Source organism: Mesocricetus auratus, unplaced genomic scaffold (genome assembly GCF_017639785.1).
Source record: "Mesocricetus auratus isolate SY011 unplaced genomic scaffold, BCM_Maur_2.0 Super-Scaffold_100021, whole genome shotgun sequence".
Classification (NCBI taxonomy): domain Eukaryota; kingdom Metazoa; phylum Chordata; class Mammalia; order Rodentia; family Cricetidae; genus Mesocricetus; species Mesocricetus auratus.
Genome location: NW_024429202.1, coordinates 15,241,505 through 15,258,691, shown reverse-complemented (window position 1 = coordinate 15,258,691; position 17,187 = coordinate 15,241,505). Strand labels below are relative to the sequence as shown.

The 17,187-nt window shown below is 46.1% G+C and overlaps 2 protein-coding genes and 1 long non-coding RNA gene across 5 annotated transcripts in view; 1 reads left to right on the top strand and 2 right to left on the bottom strand.

Moving 5' to 3' along the window:
* Nucleotides 1-2,337, bottom strand: part of Efhc1 (EF-hand domain containing 1) — a 44,647-nt gene extending 42,310 nt beyond the window's left edge. The window contains exon 1 of the mRNA XM_005072279.4: nucleotides 2,184-2,337. Coding sequence (XP_005072336.1) covers nucleotides 2,184-2,246 — 63 coding nt within the window. The 5' untranslated portion in view covers nucleotides 2,247-2,337. The remainder of the gene's footprint in view (nucleotides 1-2,183) is intronic.
* The window catches only part of LOC121133281, a 48,783-nt gene that overhangs the window by 2,874 nt on the left and 28,722 nt on the right, over nucleotides 1-17,187 (top strand). Inside the window, exon 2 of the long non-coding RNA XR_005870100.1 lies at nucleotides 9,133-9,183. This is a non-coding gene — a long non-coding RNA (uncharacterized LOC121133281). The remainder of the gene's footprint in view (nucleotides 1-9,132; nucleotides 9,184-17,187) is intronic.
* The window catches only part of Paqr8 (progestin and adipoQ receptor family member 8), a 40,128-nt gene continuing 33,956 nt past the window's right edge, over nucleotides 11,016-17,187 (bottom strand). For all 3 annotated transcript variants that reach the window (XM_013115154.3, XM_013115155.3, XM_040729368.1), the window contains one exon: nucleotides 11,016-16,197. In XM_013115154.3, the coding sequence (XP_012970608.1) occupies nucleotides 15,088-16,152 (1,065 nt within the window). In that variant the 5' untranslated portion in view covers nucleotides 16,153-16,197 and the 3' untranslated portion in view covers nucleotides 11,016-15,087. The remainder of the gene's footprint in view (nucleotides 16,198-17,187) is intronic.

Below are 17,187 nucleotides of genomic sequence, written 5' to 3'. Positions count from 1 at the left end.
GTAAGGATAATTAATTGACAGTCACTCAGTATATTTCATATGAAGTAGGTCCAAGGCAGTTCAGCTTTTCATATCAATATTTAAAGTCTGGTATTTCTAGCCACAGCTCTATAATCTCCCAAATCAACTCAAACCTACCTTATGGGTAACCCACACTCACGGACACCGAATGTTTCAGCTGATTCTGTACAGCATGGGAAAACGTCTACAAATTTTTTAATTATATGAAATTTAAAGGCTCACTGAAATGGCAAATCTGTGGTGCTGGCTAGGCACAGTGGTTCATACTTTTAATTTCAGCACTTGAGACACGGTGGCTGGAGTTCATCGTGAGTTTGAGGGCAGCTTAGGTTACACAGTGAACTTCAGGCCAGTCTGGCTAAAAAGGAGACAGACTGTGTCTCAAACAAACAAACAAACAAAAACAACAACAGAGAAACACATGCAGGGAGCTTGCATCTTTAAAAAAGTGACAATGTTATATCTTAATGCAAGAGTAGAAGAGAGTCAGAGTCTCCATTCTATCCACACTTTCCACTGAAATTGAAATTGATATCCCCTAGAAAACAAGCAGACTAAATCATTTTCATTAAAAGTGTGAAGTCAACGAGTCTGAATTATTAAAACTATACAAACATAAATTACTACTGGCTCACCCACGTGCATCACTCTACCGAATCTCCATGCTGATTCTCCAGAATATTTTTGTAACTCCGTTAGAATTAAAACAAATGCTGGGAGCATTTAAGAGCTAGGCAGGGGTGTGTGTACAGCTCGGTTGGTATCCTGTTTGCCTGTCACTCACAAAGCTCTGGCTTTGGTGACCTGATTGTAATCCTAGCACTCAGGACCCCAGGCTATACAGTAAATTTGAAGCCAACCTGGGCTACATGAGACCCCGTCTCAAAATAAATGACTAAATAAATAGCTACACTATGTCAAGAAGAGACCAAGAAACCAAACTACTGTTGCAGCTGGGCTTTGACCCGGGGCAATTTTATTTTGTTGTTGGTGGTGTGGTTGATTCTGAGTGTGTTGAGGGGTGCACGTGCCTGTGTGCATGTATGTGGCCTTACATGTGAAAGACGGAAGATGACATGGGAAGGCTGCATCAAAGGGCCGGTCCTGCTAAGCAGCCTGCATGTGTTCTAGTGATCTGAACTCCACTGCTCTCATGTGAGCAGCAAACCACCTCCCAACCTCATGGGTGCCTTCTTTTCATGCCGTTCTTGTTCTGTCTGCTTTGGATTTGTCACTGTTTGGAGACAGGCACCGGCTGTGTAGCCCAGGCTAGACTTAAACTGGCCATCCTTATGCCTTAGCTCCCTGAAAGCTGTGATCAAGGATGTGCGCCACGACACTGGACTTTTTTAATTTCGTCTAGACAGTAAATAAAAACAGTGGGGGGAGAGTAAAATACAATCTCAATAGGGGTCTTTGTGCTGGCATGCCTTTAACCTGAGCGTTTCTGGAGGCTGAGGCAGGTTGTTTTCAAGTTCAAGGTCAGTCTGGGCTGCACACAAGACACAGCAAGCCTCCTCACCAACACACACACAGTCTGAAAAGGAAATAGATGATAGATAGGTAGATACATAGATATTTTAAGAATGTAAAACAGGCTACGGAAAGAGAAAACACCAAGTGGTCCGTGTGGTTGAGTTAAGTGAGATGGGAGAAACACAAATTAGAGAGGAGGAAGGTAGGAACCCTCAAAAGAGAAAATACAAGAAAACCAAGATGATCTGGGGAGGGATTCAGTTCTAAACTACGATGACGCTGGAGAGAAAAGTGACCCTTAACTAAGAAGCCCAGAGAATGGGGGGGGGGGTGAGTGGGGTGGGGGGAGACCCGTCAGGAAAGGAGTTCATGGAAAGGGCTGAGAGGATTCCGAAGAGGTCCCAAGTGAGGCTGCTTGAGAGAGGAGGTAGGGGAGGATGAAGGCAGAGAGGGTGAGTAGGGTAAAAATGCATCTGGGGGAGGCGTGGCGATGGCTTGGAGTAATGGGGCCAGAAGGCAGGTTAGACGGGGCAGGAAAGTAAGAGCAGGGCCTCAGTGAGGACCCAGAAGGTGTGTGGACTACCAAGAGCCCGAGCGAGGGCTGGTGTGCGGGAGGGCGGTGGAGCCTGCGGGACGGAGGAGAGCAGAGGCGCGCCGCGTGGAGAACCCTTCCGACTGGTCCTCACCGTCGAGTCCGTAAAGGACGAGCCCGGGAGAAAGGGCAGGCCGTGCACCGGGTTGGTCACCATCGCAGCTGTGCAGCCGCCGCCACGGTTGCCTTCTTTGCCTTCTGCGTGCAGGTTACCCTGGTAACAAACAGCGTCCGCGGGCCTCTCCAGACTCCATGGTAACGCCAAACACTAACGGGAGGGAGGAGGAAGTCGGGGGGGAGGTCTCCCCGCCCGCCAGGTCTGCGCGTGCGCACAGGACTCCTACGGCTCCTGGCCCCTGGATGTAGCTAATGGGTGTGGCAGAGGTGGCCCCTTCCTTCCTTCCCCACCCCTTCCCTTCCTCCTTAGCCCGCAGTTGGTGGCAACCCAGAAGCAGTTTCAGTGAGAGGCTGAAGGAGGTTGGTGTGCTCAGGCTTTGGCTCCTGCAGTGAGGTCTGGGGATTGGAGTACGTCCTTCGAGATGAGTTACAGAGGAGAAGTGCCTTCTCGCTCCAAGAGTCCTCCCAAGAGCTCAGGAACTCTTTCCCAACTCTGGGAAAAGAGCTACTGTCCCAGTTCACACACAGTGTGAAAGCGCTAATTGCTTCAAACCCATGCTTCTTGGGGCCGGGGCCGTGGATTAGATTATTACTGCGTTTCTGTTGCCCAGACATGATTTAGAACACGCCATCCCCATCCTCACCCCCTCGCACTTCCCCAATCCCTCCCCAGCTTCCTGGTCCTCCTCACAGCTGTCTATTTCACCAATCGGTTCCTGCAGGCTCAGAGCTGTACAGCAGAGCAGGAGAGTGCCGCCTCAGTCCCTGCTTTGTATCTACAGATGCAGGGATCACAACCACAGAAGAGAGCACCTTCAAAACGAGAGGCTGAGGCACAAACAAGAAACAAGGACAGTGAAATACTGCTGAGTGTGGCACTTTCTGGACAACTTAATATTTTTCCTTAAAAAAAAGTAACCCCATTCCTGAAATATCATCAGGAAAAGAAAGAAACCAAGACTCCATCAGCACTGAGAGCAGAAGAAGAAGAAGAAGAAGAAGAAGAAGAAGAAGAAGAAGAAGAAGAGGAGGAGGAGGAGGAGGAGGAGGAGGAGGAGGAGGAGGAGGAGGAGGAGAAGAAGAAGAAGAAGAAGAAGAAGAAGAAGAAGAAGAAGAAGAAGAAGAAGAAGAAGAAGAAGAAGAAGAAGCCAAGAGCCAAGATGCCCAGGGGTTCGGATTATGTCTCAGGATTTCCCAGGAGTCTGATCTTCAAAATGTGTGTTTCTGACCTGTGAATTTAGAGACACGATAGAGTAGTAAGCCTGAGGGAGAATGCATAATGCAACATCATGGGTCACTTGCTGCCACCAGTTCAGATGGCAGCTGTGTTAGTCAGGCTTCTCCAGAACAGAACTGATAGGATGAAACACATGCACACACACACACACACACACACACTTTATTAGAATGACTTACAGGCTGTGGTCCAGCTAGTGTAACAGTGATTGTTTACCAACAGAAGGCCCAAGAATCCAGCAGTTCAGTTCTCTCCATTCATGTCATGAAATTCCAGGATATGTAAGCACACTGATTTTCCTGGCTGCTCTGGATCCATCTTCCCTGGTTTGGGCAGGGAAGGAGCGTGTGGGGCTGGAGGGGTTAGTCACACCTGAGCCTACCGCTCATGAGGAATTTGTTTGTGTTTGAGGAGTGACTTCTGTCCGTGTGCTTTTCTCTCTGAGAAAATCCTACTAATCAAATGGTTAACAGATCGTCTTTTATCTACTTTTGTGCTGCTGAAGTGCGTGGGTGAAGACAGCTCCTGCGGACTGTGTTCTTTAAAAATTGACGTCCATTCTAAGGGAGGAAAAGCCAGGCAGAGTCGCTTCAATGGTTCGAACATGCCCTGCACACTCTGGTGCTTATGTCGAGATTTAATGGATATGGTGGTGGTGGAAGGCTCTGTCTTGGGGCAGCTGCCTCCTGAATGAAAATGTCACCGGGGGTGGGCTTTGAGGTTTAAAAAGCCCAACCCGGTCCCGGTGTCTCTCTCTTCCTGCTGCCCGTGGATTCAAAGGTAGAACTCTCTCAGCTACTTCTCCAACAGCACGTTTGTCTGCTTTCTTCTCTAAGAGCTGCCATGTCATGGTATTTCTTCACTGGAATCGAACACTAAGACATCCGTGTGCTCAAAATATTGTTTTTCACCTGAGTAATAAGGAACGACTTGAGGAGTACTGCCTAATTCAGCTAGGACTAGAACATATACTTCTGCATGCACAAAGAGTCAAAACAAGTGCTGATGTAAAATAGGGTCATTCCCTCTTGCAGGGCCAAAAAAAAGTTGTATTAAACGTTTGTTCAGTTAAAAATTATTATAATGTCTGGAGCTGCGGCTCATAATAAGAAAAGAGGTACAGATGTAACAAGAACTAATCATTTGAGTAAGGTGTTTGGCCATCTCCCAGGTGAATTCTAGCTTCTGTCCAGGTGACAGTTAACACTGACCATCATGGGGGCTTTTGTAGGACATTGATTACATTTATTTACTTTTTGATTGCATGCGTATTCATGAGGGTGAGGGGAGCCATGGCATGTTGTCACTCAGTAGACAACACAAGGTAATTGGTTTCCCACCATGTGGCTTCCAGGAACTGGACTCTGGTCATTAGGTTTGGTAGCAAGTGCCCTTAGTCCCTGAGCCACTCTCACCAAGCCCCAAACCGATGCATTTCATGCGTAGACTTTACTTATTGCTTCATGTAGTCAGTGAGTGAGTCCCTGTGGGTCTATGACTCATCATCGCGTTCTTCCCTGAAATCTGTGGAGTGAGGAGTGCTGGCTGGTGGAACCCCGGGACAGGATGAAGTAGCTGGTCAGAGCAGTAACTTTTCCAGGACGTGAGATCTTGCTCTGCCGATGAGTTCCAAGGGGTGTGGCAGAGGGGAGTGAAGTGGAAGGGACCTTATAGATAAAAAGAAACATGTAATGGCCAGTTGATGGCAGTGTGGGCGCTATTGGCACCTTGACCCAAACAAACAAACCTCATGCTAGTTAGCTGGTTAGTTACTAAAGTCACTTGGAATCAAATAGTGGCTACTTAATGATATCAAGGAATTGCTTGGTATTTTAGACATGGTAGAAGTATTGCGTTTTTACTTGGAAAAAAATTTCACCTTGGCCAGATGTTAGATCCCTGCAATCCCTGCACTGAGGCAGGTGGATCGTCTCAAGCTCAAGGACAGCCTAGGCTGCACAGAAAATTCTAGGCCAAACAAAACAAGGCCCCGTCTCTGTGGAAGTACAAAACTACACAAACAGATAGGTACAAACAAGGAAAAAAATCTCCATCTTTTAAAAATAAACAACGAAGTATTGTGGGGGAAATGCTTCAACATACTGTGTAAAGGGGTAAGGGTGGTTTGGGGATACAAATGAAATCAGGTTATCTGCAAGTGGAAAATTGTTGGCTTGGTTACACAAGGATTCTTTGTACAATGATTTTGTCTGTGTTTGAAGTCTCTCCATAATACAAGAGCTAGAAGAAGGGGAGGAGTGGGGGGATGGGAGAAAAATAAGAAGAGGGGAGAGGGAAAGGGAAGGGTTGGAGAAGGCAAGAGAAGGGAGGGGCACGTGGACAGCCTCTGAGCAAGACCGGAGATCGTTATGCTGTCACTTGCCAGTTCTGTGACCCACGGGCAGCCTGTTAACTGTTCCCTCTCCTAGCTGCCAAATGGATAATAATGGCCATTTCCCAGACCATACGTTGTTGTGAGGATAGAATGAGTTAGCACATGTCAGCTCTTGCAGAGTTACTGGCATCTTGTAAGTGTAGTGACTGTGGTAACCATTGCCTGGCAGAGAATTCCGAATGCACAGTCTGAAGAGTGGCCAAGGACCAGGAAAGCTATAGGTGATAAATGAAGGAACAATTAAGGACCAGAAGAGGGGAAAAGAGGGGAGTATTTAAAACGTGTTTATGTTTATGTGTATGCTTGCATGTCTGTGTGTCACTTGTGTACAGTGCCTGAGGAGGACAGAAGAGGGCATGGGATACCTTGGAACTGGAGTTACAGGTGCTTATAAGACACACTGCGGATGCTGGGAATTGAACTTTGGTGCAATCATACTTTGATTTGTCAATAGTTCTCTATCTGGGGTGATTAGACATTTATTCACAGCTCCCCATGAATAGTCTCATAGTCTCTCTCTCTCTCTCTCTCTCTCTCTCTCTCTCTCTCTCTCTCTCTTGTCTGTTTCTCTCTCTCTGCTTCTCTGTCTGTCTTTCTGTCTCTCTCTTTCTGTCTGTCTGTCTCTCTCTGTCGCTCTGTCTCTGTCTGTCTCTGTTCACACACACACACACACACACACACACACACACACACTTGTGAACATGGATGCTCAGGCATATGGAGGCCAGGGACAACCTCAGGGATGTTGGAGCTGTCTGCTCATTTTGAAGCAGGATCTCTCTGTGGTTTGGAAACTGCTGTGAGGCTGACTGACCAGGGAGCCCCAGAATCCTCCTGTGTCCACCTCTCTAGCACTGGGATTATAAGTATGTAACATCATATCCATTTTTTGAAAACATCGACTCTGGGGATTGAATCCATGTCTTTGGGCTTGCCAAGTGAAGTATCCCCTTGTCATATTTTTTGTGGGACACAACATGAAACATGTGGGAATTAAGATGAGAAGAGTAAGGGGACCATGAGGTTTCTCCTGTAGGCCGAGAGCACTTGGGGACCATGGTGGCAAAGGATGGGCAAGCCAGCCTGTTTGTGGCTCGGGGTACTGAAAGAAGACTTTCTCTGTCCCCCGATGCCTGGGAGAGTCTGTGATTATGGGTACTGAGTACCAGGGAAGAAACATAGAAGGAAACAAAAAAGAAATTACTTTCCAAGACGCAGCAGAACTCCCTCTCTACCCTATGTTCCTGGGAGGATGAAACACATCTCACTCCATACTGGTGGACAGAAATCCTCCCCAAGAGCAAAGGGCTCCTGCTCTGGAGAGAGATGGTGAGACCCCATAGAGAGGCCTTTATGTGGTACCAACAGCATTCTGCTTGTCGTTGTGAAGGGGTGGAGATAACTAACAGCAGAGACTGCTGACATCATTTGTTGGATGCCAACATCCCCAGGAGCCAAATGATGGTATTTTTCCCATAGCAGAGTCAGAGTCTATGAGAAAGACCTTGGAATGTTTGACATATTTCCTTAGTTATCTTCGGGCAAATGAAATTGGCTCAGCCTGGAATGGAGCTCAGATTCACTGTGATGAGAAATGGGATCTATTTAGCACATCCTGTGTATTGATCCACTTCAGTCATCTAATGCATGCTCAAGAAGTATAGAGAGATAATTCGAGGCCAGTTGGCGGTTCTTTAAGCAGGCTTATGGTCTAGAAAGTCTTTCTGGTGATTACAGACAAATCCGAGCATGGAGGACGTAGGGAATTTCATCTCTGGTACCCACCACCCAGCAGCATCACTTAGAGGAAAAGTGTGGCCAAGCTGCATATGAATGCAGAGAGAACTGCGCACTTAGGTTTGTTTTCCTTACCAAGGGATGTGGGGGGATCTACACCACACGCTCCTTTCAATTTAAAAACTTTTCTAGTCCACACAATGACTTGTGGGAAAGAATTTTCTGCATTCCCTTGATTCTGATGGGGAAGACTGGGAGTTTCATATTAAAGGCCCAAGTTCATTTGAGATTCTGTTACTAGCCTGGTAGTCCTGGGTTAACTTATTTGGCTTACACCTACATTCCTTATTTGTAAAACAGAGGCCATAAAGATAGTAGCTAATGCGGGGGAGTGGTGGCACACGCCTTTAATCCCAGTACTCTGAAGGCAGAGGCAGGCGGATCTCTGTGAGTTCGAGGCCAGCCTGGTCTACAGAGTGAGTTTCAGGACAGCCAGGTCTACACAGAGAAACCTTGTCTCGGAGAAACCAGACAATAGCAACAACCACAAAAATGGTAACTACCAACAGGCTTCTTAGGGTGGGGGAGGGAAAACTCATACCTCAGGGTAAGTCAAATAAGTAGATGGCATAAGCTGTCAACTGTTGTTTATAGACTCTATCCAGGGTGTGCCATTCCGTTTCTGCCCAGAAAGCTACCCAGAGCACAAACCTAGTGTCAACAGAATGAAGAAACATTCAAAGTCTTTCTAGGAAGTGCAACCCAGTGTCTTAGGCAGTTTAAAAATACTCTGAGAACAATCTGCTGCCCGCAAGAGTGTGCCCACAGGAAGGCAGGACAGGTTGGGCCAGACCCATGAATCAAAGAACTTAACAATAACCTGGTTTTGTGTAAACTGAAGGAAATGGAAACAGAATGAGTAATTGTCAACTGAAAAAAAAATAACAGTGACCTCGAATATGCCCCCATTTCCTCAAGTTACAGTGAACTCACAGGTTTTTACACACTCCATCCTCATCCCTATGTCTCTTCTTACCAGTCTCCCTTCTAATCTGGCATGCTTGGGACAAAACACAGCCGGCTTCACCTCCCTTTCAGTGGTCTTCCCTAATCCTAGTCAGCATGGAGGGGATTGGGGATGTAACTCGATTGGTGAAATAGTTGCCCAACAGGTAGGAAGTCCTGGGTTTCGGTATCAATGCATAGAAACTTGCCCGGAAGCCCAAGTCTATGATCACAGCCCTCTGGAGTTGTAGGCAGCAGTACCAAGGCCACCTTTAGCTACATAGCAAGTGTGAGCTCCATAGGTAGCCCGAGCTGCATGAGACTGTATCAAAGCCAAGCGGGGGCTGGGGTGATGGTTCTGCTGCTGTGGTCTGGCAGCTCTTGCAGGGGACTTGGGCTTGTTACAGAAGACCTAATGACTTCTTCTGGCTTCCATGGGCCTTGCACAGGCAAAAACGTCCATACAGATAGAATTAAAACGACAAGGCAAAACCCTGTCCACTCACCCAGTCCTTCAGCCCACCCCTTTTCTTTGTTCTCTTTTTTTCCCAGGGCCAACACCTTCTAATGCACCAAATGCTTCATTTACATGGTTTTCTACAGGTAAGAGGATTAACTGTTTTCCTTGCTACTGTGTCCCAGGTGCTTAGGGCCACGCCCGGTTTCTGGCCCTGCTCGATGTTTAGGGAATGGCTGTCAGTGAATGCAGACTCGAGTCCACAGGCTGGGCTCCAGAGGAGGTCCCTCCGGCCCAGCCCTTGCTGGGCGTTTCAATGTGAGGAGGAATTTCACACAATTCTTCCAGTGAGTGTGTCACCGGCTTTGTTCGCTAAGCCGGCATCATCAGATTACCTGCAGAGTAGAAAGTCAGAAGGGAGTGTAACGGAGCTCCTGGCATTGCCGTAAACTGAAGACTGTTGGTTTTATACATGTCAAAATGAAAGCACTAGGTTACTTAAGACTTTTACTTCCTTTTTGTCCCCCCAGGAAGTTTGCATCACTAACTTACATTTTACAATTGAAAATATTTTGATAAAAGCTTTGCTTGCCCCCCAAAAAATGTTTTATTAATGGTTCTGTGGGTTACCGTTTCTTTCCACTTTTCTACAATTTCTTCAACAATCTGATATTGCTTTTTAAAAAAAACCTTTCTGTAGGGGATGAGATAGGGGGCCTGTGGGGGGAGGGGAGGAGGGGAGGGAGAGGGAACTGGGATTGATATGTAAAACAAGATTGTTTCTAATTTGAATATATATATATATATATCCCTTCTACTAATCTATGAAATCTGCACAGCTCCTCCTCAAAAGGCAGAGGAGCCATTTATCTCTTGTTGGGGGGGAGGGACTCAATTGCTTGGGTGATGCATCACCCCAGGGAAACGTGAGAAGGACCTGGGATTAAGCAAGGCTATCAGCAAGGCGATTTTCTTGAGTAAGGATCCGATGCTATTCTGAAAACCCTCAGAGGATTTGAGTTGGCAATCCAGGCTGACAATGGACAACGGGCCCGCGGGCTTCTGCAAAGCCTCTGCGGTACATACACTGCTCTCTTTGACATCCAAGAAGGTGATGTGGGGGTCACTTTAGCTGAAAAAGAAATAGCACAGCCACGGCCACTTACGAGGTGTTCAGGACCAGAAGCTCCAGTGAGATTATGGAAAGTCACACGCGGTACAAAACCGTTTCAGACACGCTACAACACACCGGGCAGACATTTGGGGTTGGCGTCTCAGGTTAGCTGGGCTGGAAGTTTTCTGAAGGGAAAATACTTGAACATTACAATGAATTGTGTGGCCCGGAAAAAAATCACCACCTTCCTCCCACCCTCTAGAGCAGGGGTTCTCAACCTGTGGGTCAAGATCTCCTTGGGGTCAAACGACCCTTTTATATGGGTCACCTAAGAACTTGGAAAACACAGGTTTTCACATTACGATTCATAGTGGTAGCAAAGTTATAGTTGTAATGGAAGTAGCAATGGAAAATAACTTTATGGTTGGGGATCGCCACAGCATGAGGAATTATATCAAAGAGTCCCGGCATTAAGAAGGCTGAGAACCCCTGCTCTATAGCAATGGAAACCCTTTGTCCTTACTTGCCTTGTAGTTACTCAGAAGCTCAAACGGATATGGAGGGGAAAGCCTGGTTTGTGTTAAAACCTGACTGGGTCAGGTCTCCTGGAGTCTAAGGTACCATGAACACATCTTCCTATGAGACTCATGATATAATAATAATAGTAATAATAGTAAAAACCTTACCTTAGGTAAGCTAGCAAGATTATTCTATTTTTTTAAAGTTACCAAATCAGAGACACATACTCTAGTGGAAAACCCACATCTCCTTCTGCAAAGGGTCATGCATGCATTATGTTCCTGGAAATTCTACACTGCTTTGTGTAGTTCATATTTTTTTATTTCAAAAAATGTAGGCCACAAATTCAGAATGTCAAAAATCTTTAATGTAATTTCGAATGCAGCTAGGAATGTTTATGTAAATTATATTGAAATCCTCATAGAAACCAACTCCGTGGCTCTTCAAAGAGTAGTTTGTTCAACGCACAAGTAGAGAAGTTAGCAGTAGACTTATTTGTAATTTTTTAAAATCTTCCTTCTTTTAGATGGATGGAGCGCCTCAGTGAACTACATACAACCCAACTTTAGAATAAGTTTTATCCAGGCAACTCTTGTCAAAAGGTCAAGGAAGGTAGCTTTTTTTAATATTATCAACATGACAAAGAACCATGTACAAAAACTTTTTAATGATTATTCATGTAAGTAGATTTATAGAGACAGAAAAAAAACCCCACGTTTTCTTTACCAAGCAATCAAGCAAAACACTAGTTCAACTAGTGGTAAAACCTTGGTAACAAGAGCTGAGCGAGCATTAAATAAGACAGCATCGCCATCTGGAGGATCCATATGGAACTGCAGAGCAATAACCAAGGAAACAAGAGAGGGCAACAGAAACAAGAATTATCGGCCCTGGTGTCATGGCTCTGAACTCTATTTCAGGCTCCCAGTCGGTGCCTTGCACATGGTTATCGAGAGACTTAAAAACTGAAACTGCAACCCTGACTTCTTTAAGAAGTCTAGTTCACTAGAATTGGGTGTGGTGTGGGCACAGCCTGTATTCGCAGCTCCTTGGCTGACTGGGATGGGAGAATCAGGGAGTTCCGGGCCAGCCTGGGAAACACAGTGAGACCTATCTCAAACACAAAACAAAACGAAACACCCCAAGCCAGAAACGACAAAAGCAACCTTCACCAGCAAAGAAAAGCCAAGATTCTGAAATGAGAGACAGGCATCCCCCAAATGCATCTGTTGGCCCCTCTTCTTGAACTAAGTAGGGTCTTATATATATCTACAGGAATTTTGCTCATGAGAAAAATCTAAGTTACTGGCAGTTTAATTGATCAGAGGCATTTACATGTTAATGGGTTGAAAGTTTTAATTAAAAGAGAAGTGGCGACAACCAGAATTCCTAGTGTTGGAGAACAAGATAACCATCTCGTACTATCTTTCTTTCACATTACGCTGATGGGGGGGGGGTGGCAACCTCACTCTAAACCAATAGGCATCCATACTCCTGTCTACAATTCCTAGTTGTTATTTTTAAACTAACCAGGTCTTTTCCATACTGAAAGAGTCATTTTAATGACTGTTCACAAGGAAGAGTTAAAGACCACCCATATTTACATTATTCTAACTAGATACAGATAATTTCAGGGAAGATCACAGTCCTCCCACATGTTGGAAGTCTTGGGTTCAAGTCCCAACTCCACAGAAATCGCTTTCTTCTTATCAATTTCCAAGTCATGTTAGCAATATTTGTACAATTAAACCAAAACTTGAATGCCACTCTCTCACTTTTTACATATATGGTGTCATGGACCCACCGGTGGCAGAGTTCAGCTCGGCACTGGCCGGAAGAGCACTGGATCTCCGTTCACGAGGTTTAGAGTGGTGGCTCACACCTTTAATCCTGTCACTTAGGCAGAGAGAGGCAGGTTCATCTCTAGAGTTCAAGGCTATTCTGGCCTGCATAATGAGTTCTTGGTCAGCCAGAGCTACAGAGTGAGATCTTATCTCAAAAAAAGAGAGAAGTACTGGGCGGTGGAGGTGCATGCCTTTAATCCCAGCACTAGGGAGTTAGAGACGGGTGAATCTCCGTGAGTTCGAGGCCAACCTGGTCTACTGAGTGAGTTCCGGGACAGCCTCCAAAGCAACAGAGAAAGTCTGTCTCAAAAAGAATAAGAAGAAGGAAGAGGAGGAGGAGGAGGGAATGAAGGAAAGACAAAACCCCTGTTCACAAACAACCACCATAGTTACAGTCAAGAACACCCCTCCCTCTCTCACTTTTCACACCAACTTTTAAAAGAATACCATCTGTGACTCCATGACAGCAAGAAGTTCTAACACTTTCCAGTTCCCATTTTAAACAGACTCTTTTCTTGTATCATTTACACGGCCTCCCCGCCCTGACCCTTGGCCATCATCTTTTGTTCAGTTCAAACCAACTCAGTTTTGCTAACATCTCTTGCCATGAACTTGGCCTAGACAACCGGAAGCTTGTGTAGACACTTTCGGCTAGCATAGAAGTTCAGATTCTTGACCATGAAGGAACCCATCTAGCAAAACAATGCAGCAGACACATCCTTTCTTTCTTTAAAGGTGGTAGTAAGGTTTCACTTGACCCTGCCCCCCAAGTATAGATTAATATTTATTTGACAAGTCACTCTAGTTTTCTGTGGTTCTCCTTCTTCTCATCCTTCTCCTTCTTCTCCTTCTTCTTTTTGTCTCGATAACCCAAAACATGAAATTCCACTGAGACATATATTAAATAAAATGTTTAGACATTCCCGTGTATAGGGCACAAAACTCACAACTCAAAACAACAACAACAAAAAACCAAAAGTTTAAAGGCTAGCAAGTAACCTAATGATGGAGGAGGTTCATCTGAAACAGATCACGTTCCTTGTTTAGTGCGGAGGGACCTTATACTGAGAGGAAACACAGTCTGTGAGAAGAGAGCATCTCAGCTCTTCCTGGACCACAGCCTCCTTCACTGGATTAACACAGAAATCAGTCCTCAGAGAGAGCTGTGTGGCCAGAACCTATCAGCCGCAAGCACCGCCAATCTCACAGCGGCTGCCCGCAGCCATATTACAAAACAGTGTTTGGCCATCAGGTGCCTCATTCTTACTCAAAGAACCTTCAGGGGCCAACCACAGTGAGCTCACATTTACCTGTCCTAGGACCTGTTTATGTTTCTTCTCCAACCTAAGCCAGAGCTGCCTGTTTGTGGACTCCGGATTGGAGTAGCTGTGTTGGTCCTTCATGGGACAGCATCTAACAGAAATTTGAACCTTGGGTTTTAGGTTCCTCTTGAAATAATCAGATCCCAGGTTTAGAGTCTGTTCAAACCTTTAGATAATCTGGACTGCAAGACAACGCTTAAACAGCTCGCAGCTAATACTGCACTGTACACATACAAACTAAAAGGTCCCTATGGGCAACAGACAAACAGTGTACCCACATTTGCTGGCTGGGTCTCCTGGTAGCTCTTGGCACTGTTGCATTTTCTGACATTTCTGTATGACATGAGAATCAGCATCCCGAATGTTCATATGGCTCCAAGCATTTCCTGGAAGTGTAATAGCTTTGGAATTCTTCATATTACCATGCAGACTAGATATGGGATAGTACTTCAGGCAAATCAGCCAGCTAGTTGGTTATCCTGAGGGACTACTGTCTCTGTGGATGAGACCAGATATCAGATAAATTGAATAGTCCATTCTGTCTAAGGATTTCAATGGATCTTCTTGAGAATTCCAACTTTTTCACCCTAGACGCTCTGAAATCCTATTAGGACTGGAGTCCATGGGCCAATTTCCTCAGTTACCAGGACCAGCAGCATAGGGCGGCTGTTCTATTAGGATGCAGAACATTCACGTTCACTTGGCAGTCCAATTTGATTATCCAGTTCAGGACTCAGCTTTGGAAGCCACACCCACTTCTTCTAAGTGTTCATGGGTGAGGATGGTTTTCTTTAATTTGGGATCTCATGAATCTTAGCCGGTATCCTTTCCCATGCAAGGCTACAACCCAGACAGAAAATGAATATTCCTTTTTAAACTCTCAAGTGCCTTGTATATGAAATTTTATAGACATACCATGCCCTTAAAAATATGTAATAGCTTTTTTTAAAATAAGGTATCTTGTATCAAAGGTTAGCCTTGGACTTACTATGTGTCCTAGGATGACCTAGAATTTCTGATCCTCCTGCCTCTGCCTCCTTGAGTGCTGCTACTGTTTTGTGTGGTTCTGGGGATCAAACCCTGGGCTTCCTGCATGCTATATAAGCACTCTCTACCAATCAAGTTTCATCCCCAGCCTGTAATACATATTAAATTTAAAAATCAAGCCTTAAAAAAGCAATTTCTATTATTGTGTCAAGTTTTCTCCAAATCACAGTAGCGTTTCTCTACACCTCTCCTCATTTGCAGACCTCAGGAATCTTTCTTAATCAGTCTGGCCTTGACTTTGTGTCTCAGGAGGGAGGCGGTGGCCGCACTGCAGGCAGCTAAAAAGAAAAAGGAGAGGCAGGCGGTATAGACGGACAGGGGACCATGGCGCTGCAGGAATATCTCGTGCCGTCCCTGGTAGTCTAGAAGAATGGCCTCCAGCTGGGAGAGCGTGCAGATGGAAAGGAAAGCATGGAAGATTTGATGTCCGTGACCCACAATGTCACAGGAACCGGGGAAGTACTTCTCGGGTACCGGGCAGGAGAAGAAGTAGGCGCTAACGAGGAAGAAGAGGATCTGGAGGGTGTGGTACCAGGCCGCCTGCTCTTGGCAACCAGCCAGATGGCAGAGAGCCACCCGGTGGGCCACAGGGCTGATGTCTAGGATGAAGGCCAGCCCTGCCGGTACCACTTGACAGATCTTCCGCATAACTGGATAAGGCCTCCGGTAGCGATACTTGGCGTAGCAACAGCCAGCACAGGATAGCCAACCACAGAAAGCAGCTGCTGGCAGGAAGAAAAGCCAGAACCGCTCGTACCAGGCCTGGTCTGAGCTATAGAAAAAGTGAGCCAACGCGCTGCCATACTGGTAGACGCTGACCCCGACGTAGTCCACAAAGTAAAAGGTGTAGTGGGACAGCTCTGACTTGGATTGCAGAAGGTGGGCCAAGAGGCTGCAGGTGAGGTAAGTGATCGAGGACAGGATGAAGAGGAGCAGGGGGAGGGTGTGGGGAGAGGCCCACTGCAATGCCCCAGCCTCCGCAAAGGCCCAGAATCGCAACAGGACCGCTAGGGCCGCCAGCAAGTGGGTCCAGACGTTGACCACCTCGTTGTGCTTCTGGAAGAGGCTGAAGAAGTAGTAGCGCCACTCGTGCCCCGTGGGGCGGTAGCCTGCGTGGATGTAAGGCTCCCTGAAGAGCTGGGGCACGTCGCTTTCTGGGACAGTGCACGGCATCTTGGGAAGCCCTTCTTCCAGAATCTTGGGCAGACGGCGCAGCTGCTGTCCGCTCACAGACAAGGTGCTCAGGCGTTCCAGGATGGCGGTCGTCATGGCAGCGGTGGGCTGGGCTCCACGGGACTCAGTGGACCAGAAAACCTGCAGGGAAAGAGAGGAAAACTGAAGCAAACACAAGGGAGCCATTCATAAGGGAGCATGACTTGCTCAGACAGTGTGGGAAGCTAGGATGTCCAGATGAATCCTCCGCGCCTCTCTCTCTGTATCTGTACTGTAGAGTAGCAGCAACCTCCCTTAAGGTGACATTCTGAGGTATCTCTTGTATAATGGCCACGTTAGCCTAGCACGACTTAGTGGTAAGATTTAATGATACCTAGGAGGTAAAAGTACTCTTAAAGATCACTATATTTCCTAGATGTTACTAAAATGTAATCATCAGATGTCCTTAAATTATTAAATAGGTTGAGATAAAAGAATACACTTTGCTGGGCATGGCAGCACAGAGTACCATGTAATCCCAGGACTCTGAAGGCTAAGGCACAAGGCTGTCAGCTGGAGGCCAGTCTGTGCTGTATAACTATGCTTATTGATAAATAGATAGGTAGATAAATAAGTAAGCAAATACACAAGGTGTCATTTCTTTATCACCCAGCTAATCTTGAACTGGCCACTAATCTTACTGGAAACTTTAAAATCCAAGGTAAGCAATTAGCTGAAACTCAAATTAAAGGCAGATTACTTGTAAATGAGATTTGGAAAGAGCAGTGCACACCGCGGGATATCTTAGCAGTGCGAAGCCACCATCGCTTGAAAACAGGCATTTTGGGTATGTTGGGAAACCCATTAGCCAAAGTCCTGGTCTAGGCTCATGACTGTAGAGCTGCCTCAAAGTGGGTCAGTCTCGGAAGCGCAGGCACACGGCACCCTCTGCTGGCTGATGGTGGAAACACAGCTTAGCTTTTTCTTGTTTTTAGATGAATGTATTCTGCTGATCATTTTCTTTCTTTGTTTACAAACAAAATAAAACAAAACCACTTTATTTGGTTTTTCATCTGCATGCACGTGTGTGTGTGTGTGTGTGTGTGTGTGTGTGTGTGTGTGTGTGTGTGTGTGTGTGTGTGTGTGCGCGCG